This window comes from Physeter macrocephalus, unplaced genomic scaffold, assembly GCF_002837175.3.
Source record: "Physeter macrocephalus isolate SW-GA unplaced genomic scaffold, ASM283717v5 random_704, whole genome shotgun sequence".
Lineage (NCBI taxonomy): Eukaryota > Metazoa > Chordata > Mammalia > Artiodactyla > Physeteridae > Physeter > Physeter macrocephalus.
In genome coordinates, this window is record NW_021145998.1 from 1 (window position 1) to 11489 (window position 11489).

Below are 11489 nucleotides of genomic sequence, written 5' to 3' on the forward strand. Positions count from 1 at the left end.
AGTAGACCCAGGCCTCCCCTGCAGTCACAGCTGGGGGCTGGCTGAGCTTAGATCCCCAGGGTTAGATGGCAGGTTGAGGAGTTGTTGGGCCTCCCACCCACAGCTGGTGGCCACATGCTGGTTGAGGGGCTGTCTGGCTCAATCTCCAGCCAGACATTGGCCCCCAGCCCGGGGTACTAGGCTGAAACATCTCCCCAGGGAGATGGACGCAGAGGGGCTCCACTCCTCCAAGGGCCCAGGATATGATCACCATCATGGCAGCTGCCGCACAAGCGCCCCTCTCCAGTTTATAGAGACTGTTACACCTAAGGTGGCTGGTCCCTGGCTCTGGAAGGAGGAGACTGAGACCCAGAGAGGGAAAGGCCTTGGCCAAGTTTCTTCAGGGAATCCAGAGGCAAGGTGGCCTCCCTGAGTAGCACTTTGCCCAATCCCAGGTCAAGAGGCATGTATATTTTGAGGGGAGATGAGGACAGGGAGACAGGGTTCCAGGTCCCTGGGTCCTTCTCACGCTGACTCAGAGACTGAGCTGTTTCTCTTTCAGGAAAGAGATAGCAAGGGAGGTGGGGTCCCAGTACCCTCAGGAGCCTGAGAAGCAAGATAGGGTCCCAGGAAGGGGCAGGACTGAGCAAGACCTGTTCTCAGGCTTCTGTGTGGCCTGGGCCATGTCCTTCGTTCTCTGATGCCCCCAAGTTTCCTGACCACCATCTGAGGGCCCGGGCTGGTAACTTGCAGGAGTTTCTAGAATCCTAGGAGCACCAGGATTCTCACTCAAGGTGGAAATCTTAGTGCCCAAGTCCTCAGATTCTGAGTGTAGGGGTCTGGAATGGGGTGGGGTGGCAGCTGTGGAGGGTGGAGACAGGGGTTGCTGTCTGGCGGGGGAGAGGTCTCCTCACTTGCCCTATTCAACCCCTCAGCCCCATCTCCCCCCTTGTGCCTCTTCTGTGACTCTCCTGTCCCCTGGATCAGAGCTCAGAGCGGAGGGAGGGGGGGCATGAGCACCCTCCCTTCACCCTTGGGAAGAACCCACCACTTCCCTGGTGATGCTCTGGGCCCTGGGGCTCGGGGAGGACTAGAGACTGAGGGACGCAGGGCAATAAGGGCTTCTCTGGCACAGGGTGAATCCTTTTCCCTGCCCCAGTGAGCTGGGATGGGGCCTGGAGGCCAGACACGAACAGGCCTGGGTGGAGAAGTCTGCGCATTCATCTATTGCCAACTTCAGATCTGTGAAGTGTGGCCAGACCTCAAGCCCCCCATCCAGCCCCTTGGGCTGGAATGACTCCCCCCAGGCAATCGGGCCCTGCCAGGGGAGCTGGGCAGCCTGACCAAGACTTCAGGGGGCTGGGTCCTTGGTGTCAGGGACCAGGGCCCAGAATCAGTCTGTGGGGGTCTCTGTCATGGGCACCAGAAGGGCAAGGAGCAAAAGAGAGCCCAGCTAGACCCCTCCACCCAGCCCATCAACCTCTGATCTCTGATCTCCCTTCCAAGCTATTTCCCCCCTTGACATTTTGCTAGAGCTTAGGGACTTGGGTTTGTGGACATTTCTGTATAAACCACCCACAGCGCAGCTGGGAAGGAGTCTCCCAAAATGGGGAACTAGCTATTCTGACACAGAGGCATCAGCTGGGCCAGACGAGGTGGAATGAGAGGCTGCAGGTGGATGGCAGGGCACTTGCTCCCTCCCTCTTCCTCCCCGCCTGGGACGGGGTGGAGCTGTTGCCTTATAAGTGGCAGGCCTGGTTGCAACGGAGCAAACTACAACCAGCGGCAGCGGCAGCGGCAGCGGCAGGATCCAGGGCAGCTCTGCAAGCAGCTTGGTGCCCCGGTTCCCCAGCATGGCCCCCTCAGCCTGGGCCATCTGCTGCCTCCTGTGGGGCCTCCTGCTCCGCGGCGGCAGCCTCAGCCCTGGCCCCAGCGTGCCCCGCCTGCGGCTCTCCTACCGAGGTAGGGCAGTGCACACCCTGTTTGTGTGTGTGTCCCTGGAAACCCCAGACCCTGCCATACCCCAGCTATGGGACCCCAGCCAGCCCAGGGCAGTCTGTTCTGACAGCAGGAGGGATGCAGTCACTCCCAGCACAGCCTGTGGGAAGGACTTTACAGTCACTCCCTGGCATGTGCTCCCGGCTGGCTGGCCGCCAGAGGCAGGAGCCTGGGAGAAAGGCAGGGGGAGGGGGACAGGTCCTGGAAGAAATAGGGTGGAGGTGGGAGAGACAGAGACAGAGAAACTGTCTGGGGACAGAGAAACTGAAGGGACTGCAGAGAAAAGGAGAGAGACCTCAGCAGAGATGGGCAGAGAGAGATGGGGAGGGGGCAGAGAGGGTAGGTCTGGAGCATCTGTCTGCTCTCAGCTGGGCCCCTTGCCCAGGGCAGACAGTGGGGAAGAGGGCAGCATCTTGTCCCTCTCATCCGCCCTGAAGTGGGGTCCCTCACCCTATGCCCACAGCCCTGTTCCCCCTCCTGCCTCTTGCAGCCCACTTTGCAATGCTGGCCTTTCCTCTTCCCCTCCATCCAAGAGGCTCTTTGTAGCCTCCCTTCTTTCCCCATCCTGGCCCAGGAGGTTCCTCTGCAGATCTAACCTGATATGTTGTGCTGCAGCTGGCACAGGCCTCTTCTGAATCAGAGGAGACAAAGGTTCTCCACAGATTCTTCTTCCTGGGGAAACCAGAGCGGTGATCACCTTCCCCCAGGAACCCCAGTCCGAGGAGGGAGACCCAGGCCTTCTCTGGAGAGTCAGAGGCGGGAGACATGGCTCCACTCTGGAGAGTCTGAAGGGAGTCAGGGCGGGGGTGGGGGGGCCGGGGGTTGTGGAATGTGGTCCTGCCCTGTGAGCTGTGGCTTTGGGCTAAGTCCGGCTACAAGAAAAGTTCCAAATGGGGCAAATCTCCTCCAAAGTACTGTCAGGCATGGAGGGCTTCCTGGAAGAGGCTGTTAATGAGTTTGGGGACAGAGTGAGTGTTTGAGGATAGAGAGGATGACCTTTTGGGCTTGGATACCTCACCTTCCCAATGGTGGCCATCGCCCCTTCCCACCACATCCTGCTGCTCTGCCCTTGCCCACCCATCATCTCCAGCTACCTAGCTGGACCCCAAGGGCCTACTTCAGGATCCCCACCTCCTGGGATCATCATCCCCAGAGAGCCACCCTCATCCCTAGGGCCTGGGTGGGCAGCGTCTATGGAAGAGAAAACCCTCTTTAGCCATATCGCTGGACCAGAGCCTAGAGATCCACCTGGCCATACCTGGCCTCTCCCACACCCAGGCCTTAGCCAGGTGCTCCCTCTGATGGAACGCTCTCCCCTGTCCATCTATTTGTCCCACTGAGTCAGCCTTGCACACTGCTCAGACCACCCACCCTTCCTCCAGGCTCTCCCAGCACTTCACCCAGCTTGCTGCCATAAGTTCTGCCAGTGGGGCCATCTTCCTTAGGGACTGGGTAGAGCACAGATGGGCCAGGGGGAAGGAGATGTTAACGGAATACCAGGGGGCCACAGAGTGAAGGTGTAGGGGGCAGGCCCCTGGGTGGGCTGGGTGGGGGACTCAGAGCCCCCTGTCCCACCCACCCCCAGGAGTCATTTCCCTGAAGCCCTCCAGCACCCCTTGCATGGAAACATTTTCCAGATGTGAGTGGGTGTGGGGACAGTGAATGCACAGCTGGGACCCTCCACCTCCACAGATTGGCTAGAGAAGTGGGCTGAGCAGCAGGCCCTGACCCCCTCCCTCCCTCCCTCCTAGACCTCCTTTCTGCCAACCGCTCTGCCGTCTTTCTGGGTCCCCGGGGCTCCCTGGACCTTCGGGCCCTCTACCTGGACGAGTATCGGGACCGCCTGTTTCTGGGCGGCCGCGATGCCATCTACTCTCTGCGGCTGGACCAGGCGTGGCTGGATCCCCGGGAGGTAAGCTGGACTGACCGGGAAGTGGCTCTGTCTGAGAGCTGGGCAACTCCAGATGGGAGGCCAGCCGGGTCAACTGAGGCTGTGAGGTCAGGGGTCATACAGGCTGTGTTACAGGTGCTGTGGCCACCGCAGCCCGGACAAAGGGAGGAGTGTGTTCGCAAGGGAAGAGATCCTTTGGTGAGTGATGTCAGGAGTGACTGCCCCCCACCATGACCAACACCCAGTCCCTGACCCCCAGGAGAGCCTGGGGCTGCTCCCCAGGTGCCTGTTCTGGGGCCACTTGAAGCAGATCTTGAATGCTCCTGATGGTGAAGAATCTACCCCCCGCCCTAGATCATCCCCCCACCCCCCTTCTCCCCCTAGGTGGAGTGTGCCAACTTTGTGCGAGTGCTGCAGCCCCACAACCGGACCCACCTGCTGGCATGTGGCACTGGTGCCTTCCAGCCAACCTGCGTCCTCATTGCCGTTGGGCATCGTGGAGAGGTGAGCCGGGTCGGCCCCACAAGGGACTGGGAAGCAGTGACATTTCCTCCCTGTTGTCTGAACGCTCCCCATTGAGCCTGGGTCAGGGCAGAGGGCTCAGAGCCTGAAAGGCACCTTTGTGCCAGGGAGCTGACCCTGCCGGCAAGGTCCTGAATGAGGGCGCCTTCCGCCCACCCCCACTCTCCAGCAGCACACGATGGCCGCTGCCCCGGTTGGGGCTCGCTCTGCTTTCCTAGGTGACGCCTCTCCCTCCCTCCCTCCCTCCCTCTCCCCAGCATGTGCTCCGTCTGGAGCCCCGAAGTGTGGAAAGTGGGCGGGGGAGGTGCCCACACGAGCCCAGCCGTCCCTTCGCCAGCACCTTTGTAGGTGGGTGATGCCCAGGCCAGGGTGGGCATGACAAGGGTGGGAGCCGGCCGACGTCACTGGGAAGGGATGGGGTCTGGGTACAGGGCCTGGCCCTCCTCTCCTGACTCTGCCCCCTACCCTCACCCTAGGAGGGGAGCTGTACACAGGCCTCAATGCCGACTTCCTGGGGCGTGAAGCCATGATCTTCCGGAGTGGGGGTCCCCGACCGGCCTTGCGTTCTGACTCTGACCAGAACCTCCTGCACGGTGAGCCCAGGGGTCTGCTGAGGGCAAGGCTGGCTGGGGTCTGCCCCTGGCACTGGCAGGGAGGTGGGAGAGCTGACACTGGAGTGGGGACCAGAGGGGCAGCCCATCCCCACTCACTGCCTGGGACTCCGGCCTCCAGTGGGGTCCCTGCACCTCTTCCTCTCCTCACTGGCTCACCCCCCACCCTGTTCCTCCCCTGTGAGGCCCCCACCAGCTTCACCCTGTTACCTCACAGAGCCCAGGTTTGTGATGGCCACCCGGATCCCTGACAACTCCGACCAGGACGATGACAAGGTGTACTTCTTCTTCTCGGAGACAGTCCCTTCACCTGATGGAGGCCCGGGCCGTGTCACTGTCAGCCGCGTGGGCCGCGTCTGCGTGGTGAGAGCTGTGGCAGGGACAGTGAGGTTCACATCCTGGCCGTATGTGCCTTCCCAGACCTGTCCCAAACCGCAGCAGTAGGCAAACTGAGGCAAGGGTGTGGAGCCGACATCCATGCCTCCCCCACAAGGGTGAGGGTGGAGGAACAGGAGGAGGGGCCCGTCCTTGGGACCCAAGGCTGACTGGCCCCCACTCCCCAGAATGACGCAGGTGGCCAGCGGGTGCTGGTGAGCAAATGGAGCACCTTCCTCAAGGCCAGGCTGCTCTGCTCCGTGCCTGGCCCTGGAGGTGCCGAGACCCACTTTGACCAGCTGGGTAAGGGCATGGCCAGGGCAGGCTGGGTGAGGGCTGGGGAGGGCTCAGAGCCAGTGAGTGGCAGGCATTGGTCATGGCCTTCTGTCTCCAGAGGACGTGTTCCTGCTGTGGCCCAATGCAGGGAAGAGCCTGGAGGTGTACGCTCTGTTCAGCACGGTCAGGTGGGCACACGGCCTCCCCTCCCCTCCACCCCCGGCCCCGTCTCTGCACTGCAGCCTCCCCTGTTGAGCCCCTGCCTTCACGTCCAGCCTCGCCATGGGTCCCCGTCTCTGTCCCTGACTCGGTGACTCCATGGCTGTACTCTCTGCCTGGGGGTCCTCGTTTTCTGGTCTCTGCTGACTGCAGGAACCATCATCCTCTGTCCTACCTATGGAACCAGGCTGCCCCCTTCCCGTCTCTGACAGCCTCCCTGGCCTGACTGTCCCTGTCTGCCCTTGGCAGTGCTGTGTTCCAGGGCTATGCCGTCTGTGTGTACCACATGTCTGATATCTGGGAGGTCTTCAAGGGGCCCTTTGCCCACCAAGATGGTCCCCAGCACCAGTGGGGGGCCTATGCGGGCAAGGTACCCTTTCCTCGTCCTGGTGTGGTAAGTATCTGCCTGGGACCAGGGCAAGGAAGAGGGCTGAGTAGATGCCAGGAGGGGCTCTGCCTGAGGACAGGCCTGTGTCTGCATGCAGCCCTAAGGCAGCAGCTGAGCTGGGGCTCCAGAGCAGCTGGGCTGGGTGGGGTGAGGATGGGAGCAGAGCCCAGACCACACTAAGGAGTCTCCTACAGCGTGAAGGGTCCACAAGTGGTCCCTCTGAGGTTGGCGTGCCCAGCCAGTAGAGCCTAGAAACAGACTGGGGTGGGGAATGTGACATCACAGGAAGCTTCAGGCACTCCCTTTGCCGCTGCCCACAGTGCCCCAGCAAGATGACCGCACAGCCAGGACGACCCTTTGGCAGCACCAAGGACTACCCGGATGAGGTGCTGCAGTTTGCCCGAGCCCACCCACTCATGTTCCGGCCCGTGCGTCCTCGGCAGGGTCGCCCCGTCCTCGTCAAAACCCACCTGGCCCAGCAGTTGCGTCAGATCGTGGTGGACCGTGTGGAGGCAGAGGATGGGTCCTATGACGTCATCTTCCTAGGGACTGGTGGGTGGGCTGAGTGGGCTGGCCGGGCAGGGGAGGTGTGTGAGGACCTATGCTGCCCCTTCCTCTCCCACTGACCCCTTCTCCCCTGCCCCAGACTCAGGCTCCGTGCTCAAGGTCATTGCCCTCCAGGTGGGGGGCCCTGCTGAACCTGAGGAGGTGGTTCTGGAGGAGCTCCAGGTGTTTAAGGTGAGTGGGGGGAACTGATGGGAAGGGTCCCCTCAAGCCCCATCCCTGCGTCTAGGCCTGGCTACGAGAAAGCAGGAGCAAAGTACAGGAGGGAGATGGGCCTGCTGTACTGAACCTGCAGCCAGTGGGGAGTGAAAGTGATGACGCTCACTACTGCAGAGGCCTTGCCGATGCTTCTAAATGACTGCAGGGCCTGGAGACGCAGTCTGTGAGCTGAGAGTTGGGGGGCCCAGTGAGGGATGGCCAAGGCGATCACCCCTTGACAAAGCCCTGCCAGGCTCAAGTTGCACTGAGGGGTGGCTGACACCCCAAGTCCCCAAGGGGTTCTGTTGACACCTCTATAGAGTCAGACAGGGGATCATCTGTGTTTGGGGAACTGTTGTGCTTCCCCACATGGGATGGGTGATTTGGGACAGCTACCTCATTGCTGGGGAACAGGACTGTGGGAGGGGACACCAGAGCTTTGTGCTTGTAGCCAAGACTTGGAGGCCAGCCAGGGAGAGAGGACCTTTCTAACGTAGGAGAGACTGTCTGGCCTTAGTTGCCAGGGAGTGCACTGACCTGGGAAAAAGATGGTTTCCACCCAGAGTCTGGAAGAGGCTGAAAACAGGGATGCAGGGGAGGTCTTGCTTCTTTCCCAGGTGCCAACACCCATCACTGAGATGGAGATCTCCGTCAAAAGGGTAAGAGTAGCTGCCATCTCTCCCCACTCCTCCTTCCTCTCCACCTGTCTCCTGAAGTTTCCCTGAACACTGCTGTTGTCTTATGGAAAGCTGAGTCACAGCAGGCCCTGGGGCTGCCTGATTAAGCCCTGCAATGAGGGTTGAGAGTTCAGCTGGGAGCTGAGATTCCCACGCATGAAACCAGTGGGAGCGGGAGGCCCGGAGTAAGTGAGCATGTGTTCAGATAAGGGGAGATCCACAAAGGCCAGTTCCTCAGGGGAGACAAAAACGTGCTGAAAACAAGATCCAGATTTTAAATCAAATAGATTTTAGAGGCCTGCTGTGTGTCCTTTTGCAAATAGCAAAATCTCCCCAAGTTCATCTGCCCCAGTTCATCTTTGGGTAAATCTCGACTTTTGTACTGGGATTGCTTAAAGCAGAGCTCACCTCCAAAGTCAGGGGCAAGACAGGATAAAGGCCATTGGGGTAGAGGGCAAAGGTCTGCTGCCAGGAAGGTCTGGAGAAGTCCTTTAGAGAAAAGACCCCAGGTGTGCCCCATTCCCTCCATGTCCTAGCATAGGATCTGATGTAGATCAGGTGGGTGATAAACATTTTTTCTTCTGGGAATGCACTCAAGAGGTTCTGGAAGACTCTTGCAAATGTCAGGGGTCTCAGGAAAGCCAAGGGAGCTGAGAGCCTAGCTGCTTCTAGGCAGAGCACAGGCTCACCTCGGGCTCTGCCTATGTCCCTCCCAGCAAATGCTGTACGTGGGATCGAGGCTGGGCGTGGCCCGGCTGCAGCTGCACCAGTGTGAGACTTACGGCAGTGCCTGTGCAGAGTGCTGCCTGGCCCGGGACCCGTACTGTGCCTGGGATGGTGCCTCCTGTACCCGCTACCGGCCCGGCAGCAGCAAGCGCCGGTTCCGCCGGCAGGACATCCGGCATGGCAACCCTGCCCTGCAGTGCCTGGGCCAGAGCCAGGAGGGTGAGTGGCGGCGGGCATGGGGGCGCCAGCTGGGCTCTCACAGGGCCCCCACTCACCCCTGTGGCCTGGGCTTGACCCTTGTGAAGTATGGCCTCAGGCTGTTCTTGTAGTAACAGGCAGTCCTCAGTTTCCCTATGTGGACAGCTCCTGTCAGCATATGGGTTAGGGTCTTTGCGCAGAGTGAGCGGCTTAGGGATCAGTAGACACCTAGGTCCCTGTCGCATTCATGGGGGCTCCTGGACTGAGGGAGTCAGTGGGTGGTCCCAGGGGTCCTATAGTTCCTGAGCTGAGCCCACCTCCAAATCCTTCCAGAGGAGACTGCAGGACTCGTGGCGACCACCACAGTCTACGGCACAGAGCACAACAGTACCTTCCTGGAGTGCCTGCCCAAGTCCCCCCAGGCCTCTGTGCGCTGGTTCTTACAGAGGCCAGGGGAAGAGACGCCTGACCAGGTGAGCGAGGACCCTGGCTCCAGCCTGCCTGTGTCCTGAGGTCACACCCCTCCATGAACCCGGGCAGGGGGAACTTGCCAAGATCAACTTAAGAAAAGTATGTATTAAAGCCCCTGGGGTGCCTAGAAGGAGGTGCCCCTATTCCTGCCATCTGGGAACACCCAGGCCAGATGTGGTAGAACTTCTCCAGTGACAGGGAGCCCACAAACTCCTGGGCACTGAGCTGGGCTCTGTGTGAGGGCAGGGTAGCAGAGATAGAAGAGAGGGAAGGGGTCTAGGCTGGTCAGGAAGGCCCCCATGCTTACACATATGGCTCATCTTCGAAGGGGTCTCTTCCCCAAGGGTTCTTGGTCTCCTCTGCCTTAGGCCTGGGCCCCTGATCACTGGCCCTTGCACACACACCTCCACCACACACACACACTCACACACTGCCTGGCCCCACACATCCTCCCTGGAGTCCAGCTGTCTGCCTAGGCCCTCTCCTCCCCCATCCAGAAAAGTCTGTCAAGCCCAGAGATGGCTTCAGTCTGGGGCCTGAGGCTGGGTGTGGGTGGAGGCAGGGTGAAGAACCATTCGCAAGCCACTCCCACAGGTAGGGAAGAGGTGGGAGTGGGTTGATTACAGAAGGGGCTCTCCTTCCAGCTTGAGAACTGGAGGAGGCCAGCCTTGGGCCAGCTGTTGGGCTGGGCACTGAGAAGTCTCCCCCGGGGGGGACGGGGCAGGGGAGCGATGAGATGGAGTTACACAATACTCACCACCCAAGCAGTGCTGCCTCAAAGTACACATGTGCAGACTAAAGCCCAGACAGGGTCCAGGCCAGAGAAGGGGCTGGATCGGAACCGTGTTCCACCTCCTACACTGTGATGGGGCTGTGGGTCCTGCACTGTGGGGGGAGTGGGCAATGCAGACCAAGACAGGGAGGGCTGTGTGTGTGTGTGTGTGTGTGTGTGTGTGTGTGTGTGTGTGTGCCCTGGGAATATGTGCCAGGGCCCCCCAAGGCCAAGACAGGGGATCCAGAGCTCTGAGTAGGGGAGAAACCAGTCAGTCAAATCTTTGAGAAGGCCGTCCTGGATTATGGGAAGGTGAGTCCCTGCCTGCAATTAGCTCACGGTCGAGGATGCTGAGCCGGCCAAGCTGCTGGGAAGGGGAGAATGAGCCCTGAGATGGCAAATTTGGAAAAGCAGGGGCAGAGAAGTTGACGGTGCAGGCCCTGCTCCAGGCGCCCTCATGCCTTCCCACACCCCCAGCAGGTGAAGACAGATGAGCGCATCCTGCAAACGGAACAGGGGCTGCTGTTCCGCAGGCTCAACCGCCTGGATGCGGGCACCTACACCTGCATGACGCTGGAGCACGGCTTCTCCCAGGTGGTGGTCCGCCTGGCTCTGGAAGTGATCATGGCTGCACAGCTTGACACTCTGTTCCCCTGGGAGCCGAGGCCAGAGGAGCCTGCAGCCCAAGGAGGCCCGGCCTCCACGCCCTCCAAGGCCTGGTATAAGGACATCCTGCAGCTCATCGGCTTCGCCAACCTGCCCCGGGTGGATGAGTACTGTGAGCGTGTGTGGTGCCCCTCCCGCAGCCGAGGCCGCAGCAAACAGGCCAAGGGCAAGAGCTGGGTGGGGCTGGAACTAGGCAGGAAGGTAAAGAGCCGGGTGCAAGCCGAGCGTAATCGGACACCCCGGGAGGTGGAGACCACATAGAAGAGGGAGGAGGAGGGCGTGGTCGGGATGGGCCCAGTGGCCAGCAGCAGCCCCCAGCCTCTCCCACCCACCCAGCTAGGGCAGAGGGGGCCAACATGCCTGATTGCCTCTTAGAGATGGGAATCTCTGTCCCCAGACCCCTACCAGGCCACCCACAGGATAGGCTGGGGCCTGATGGAAGGCCTTGTGTCCTGGGCCTGTTCCCTGCCCCTCTCTGTGCTCTCAGTCCCAGGCTGGAGCCAGCACCCTCGGGCTGCTGGCAACTCCTGTGGGCCTGCTATTTGTTCTTGAATGAGGCCCCCATAGCACATTTCCACTTGTGCCGGAGGCAAGAGGGCTGGGTGATTTTTACCCAGCCTGCAGAACAATGGCCATTCTGAGTGACCCTTAGACTGGGTGTGTGGGTGCAGCTGAGGAGGTGTCTGGGCAGGGGGCCCTCAGGCAGCTGAGGAGGGTGGAAGTTGCCTCTAAGCTAGTACCTGCTAAGAAGACCTACCCTGACTGAGGTGGGGAGGGAAAGTGGAGGCGCTGAGAAGGTGGAACAGCAAGACCCCCTCACACTTTGTGCCCTGATATCTTGGTAGTTCCCTGCCACTGCACAACCCCTCTTCTGCATCTCAGAATCACAGAAGCGTAAACTACTAGAGCTCCCTGGGACCTGGGAATGGTTTGGACCTCCCAGCCTGACATCCCTTCA

At 60.5% G+C, this 11489-nt stretch overlaps 1 protein-coding gene across 1 annotated transcript; it reads left to right on the forward strand.

Moving 5' to 3' along the window:
- Positions 1–1832: 1832 nt before the first annotated feature.
- On the forward strand, positions 1833–11024 carry SEMA3G (semaphorin 3G). Its single transcript, XM_007105951.2, has 16 exons — positions 1833–1941; positions 3729–3889; positions 4004–4066; positions 4253–4372; positions 4648–4738; positions 4867–4983; positions 5219–5364; positions 5565–5679; positions 5771–5840; positions 6121–6265; positions 6580–6811; positions 6906–6997; positions 7639–7680; positions 8415–8643; positions 8956–9095; positions 10346–11024. Exons 1-16 carry the CDS (start codon positions 1833–1835, stop codon positions 10790–10792), a joined length of 2319 nt encoding a protein of 772 aa, XP_007106013.1. The 3' UTR covers positions 10793–11024.
- Positions 11025–11489: the final 465 nt, after the last annotated feature.

Excerpts from the sequence above, each read along its gene's own strand:
- SEMA3G (XM_007105951.2), top strand. The coding sequence starts at position 1,833 with ATGGCCCCCTCAGCCTGGGCCATCTGCTGCCTCCTGTGGGGCCTCCTG. Across the intron at positions 4,984-5,218 it reads TGACCAGAACCTCCTGCACG|AGCCCAGGTTTGTGATGGCC; the intron begins GTGAGCCCAGGG and ends GTTACCTCACAG. Across the intron at positions 5,365-5,564 it reads GCGTGGGCCGCGTCTGCGTG|AATGACGCAGGTGGCCAGCG; the intron begins GTGAGAGCTGTG and ends CCCACTCCCCAG.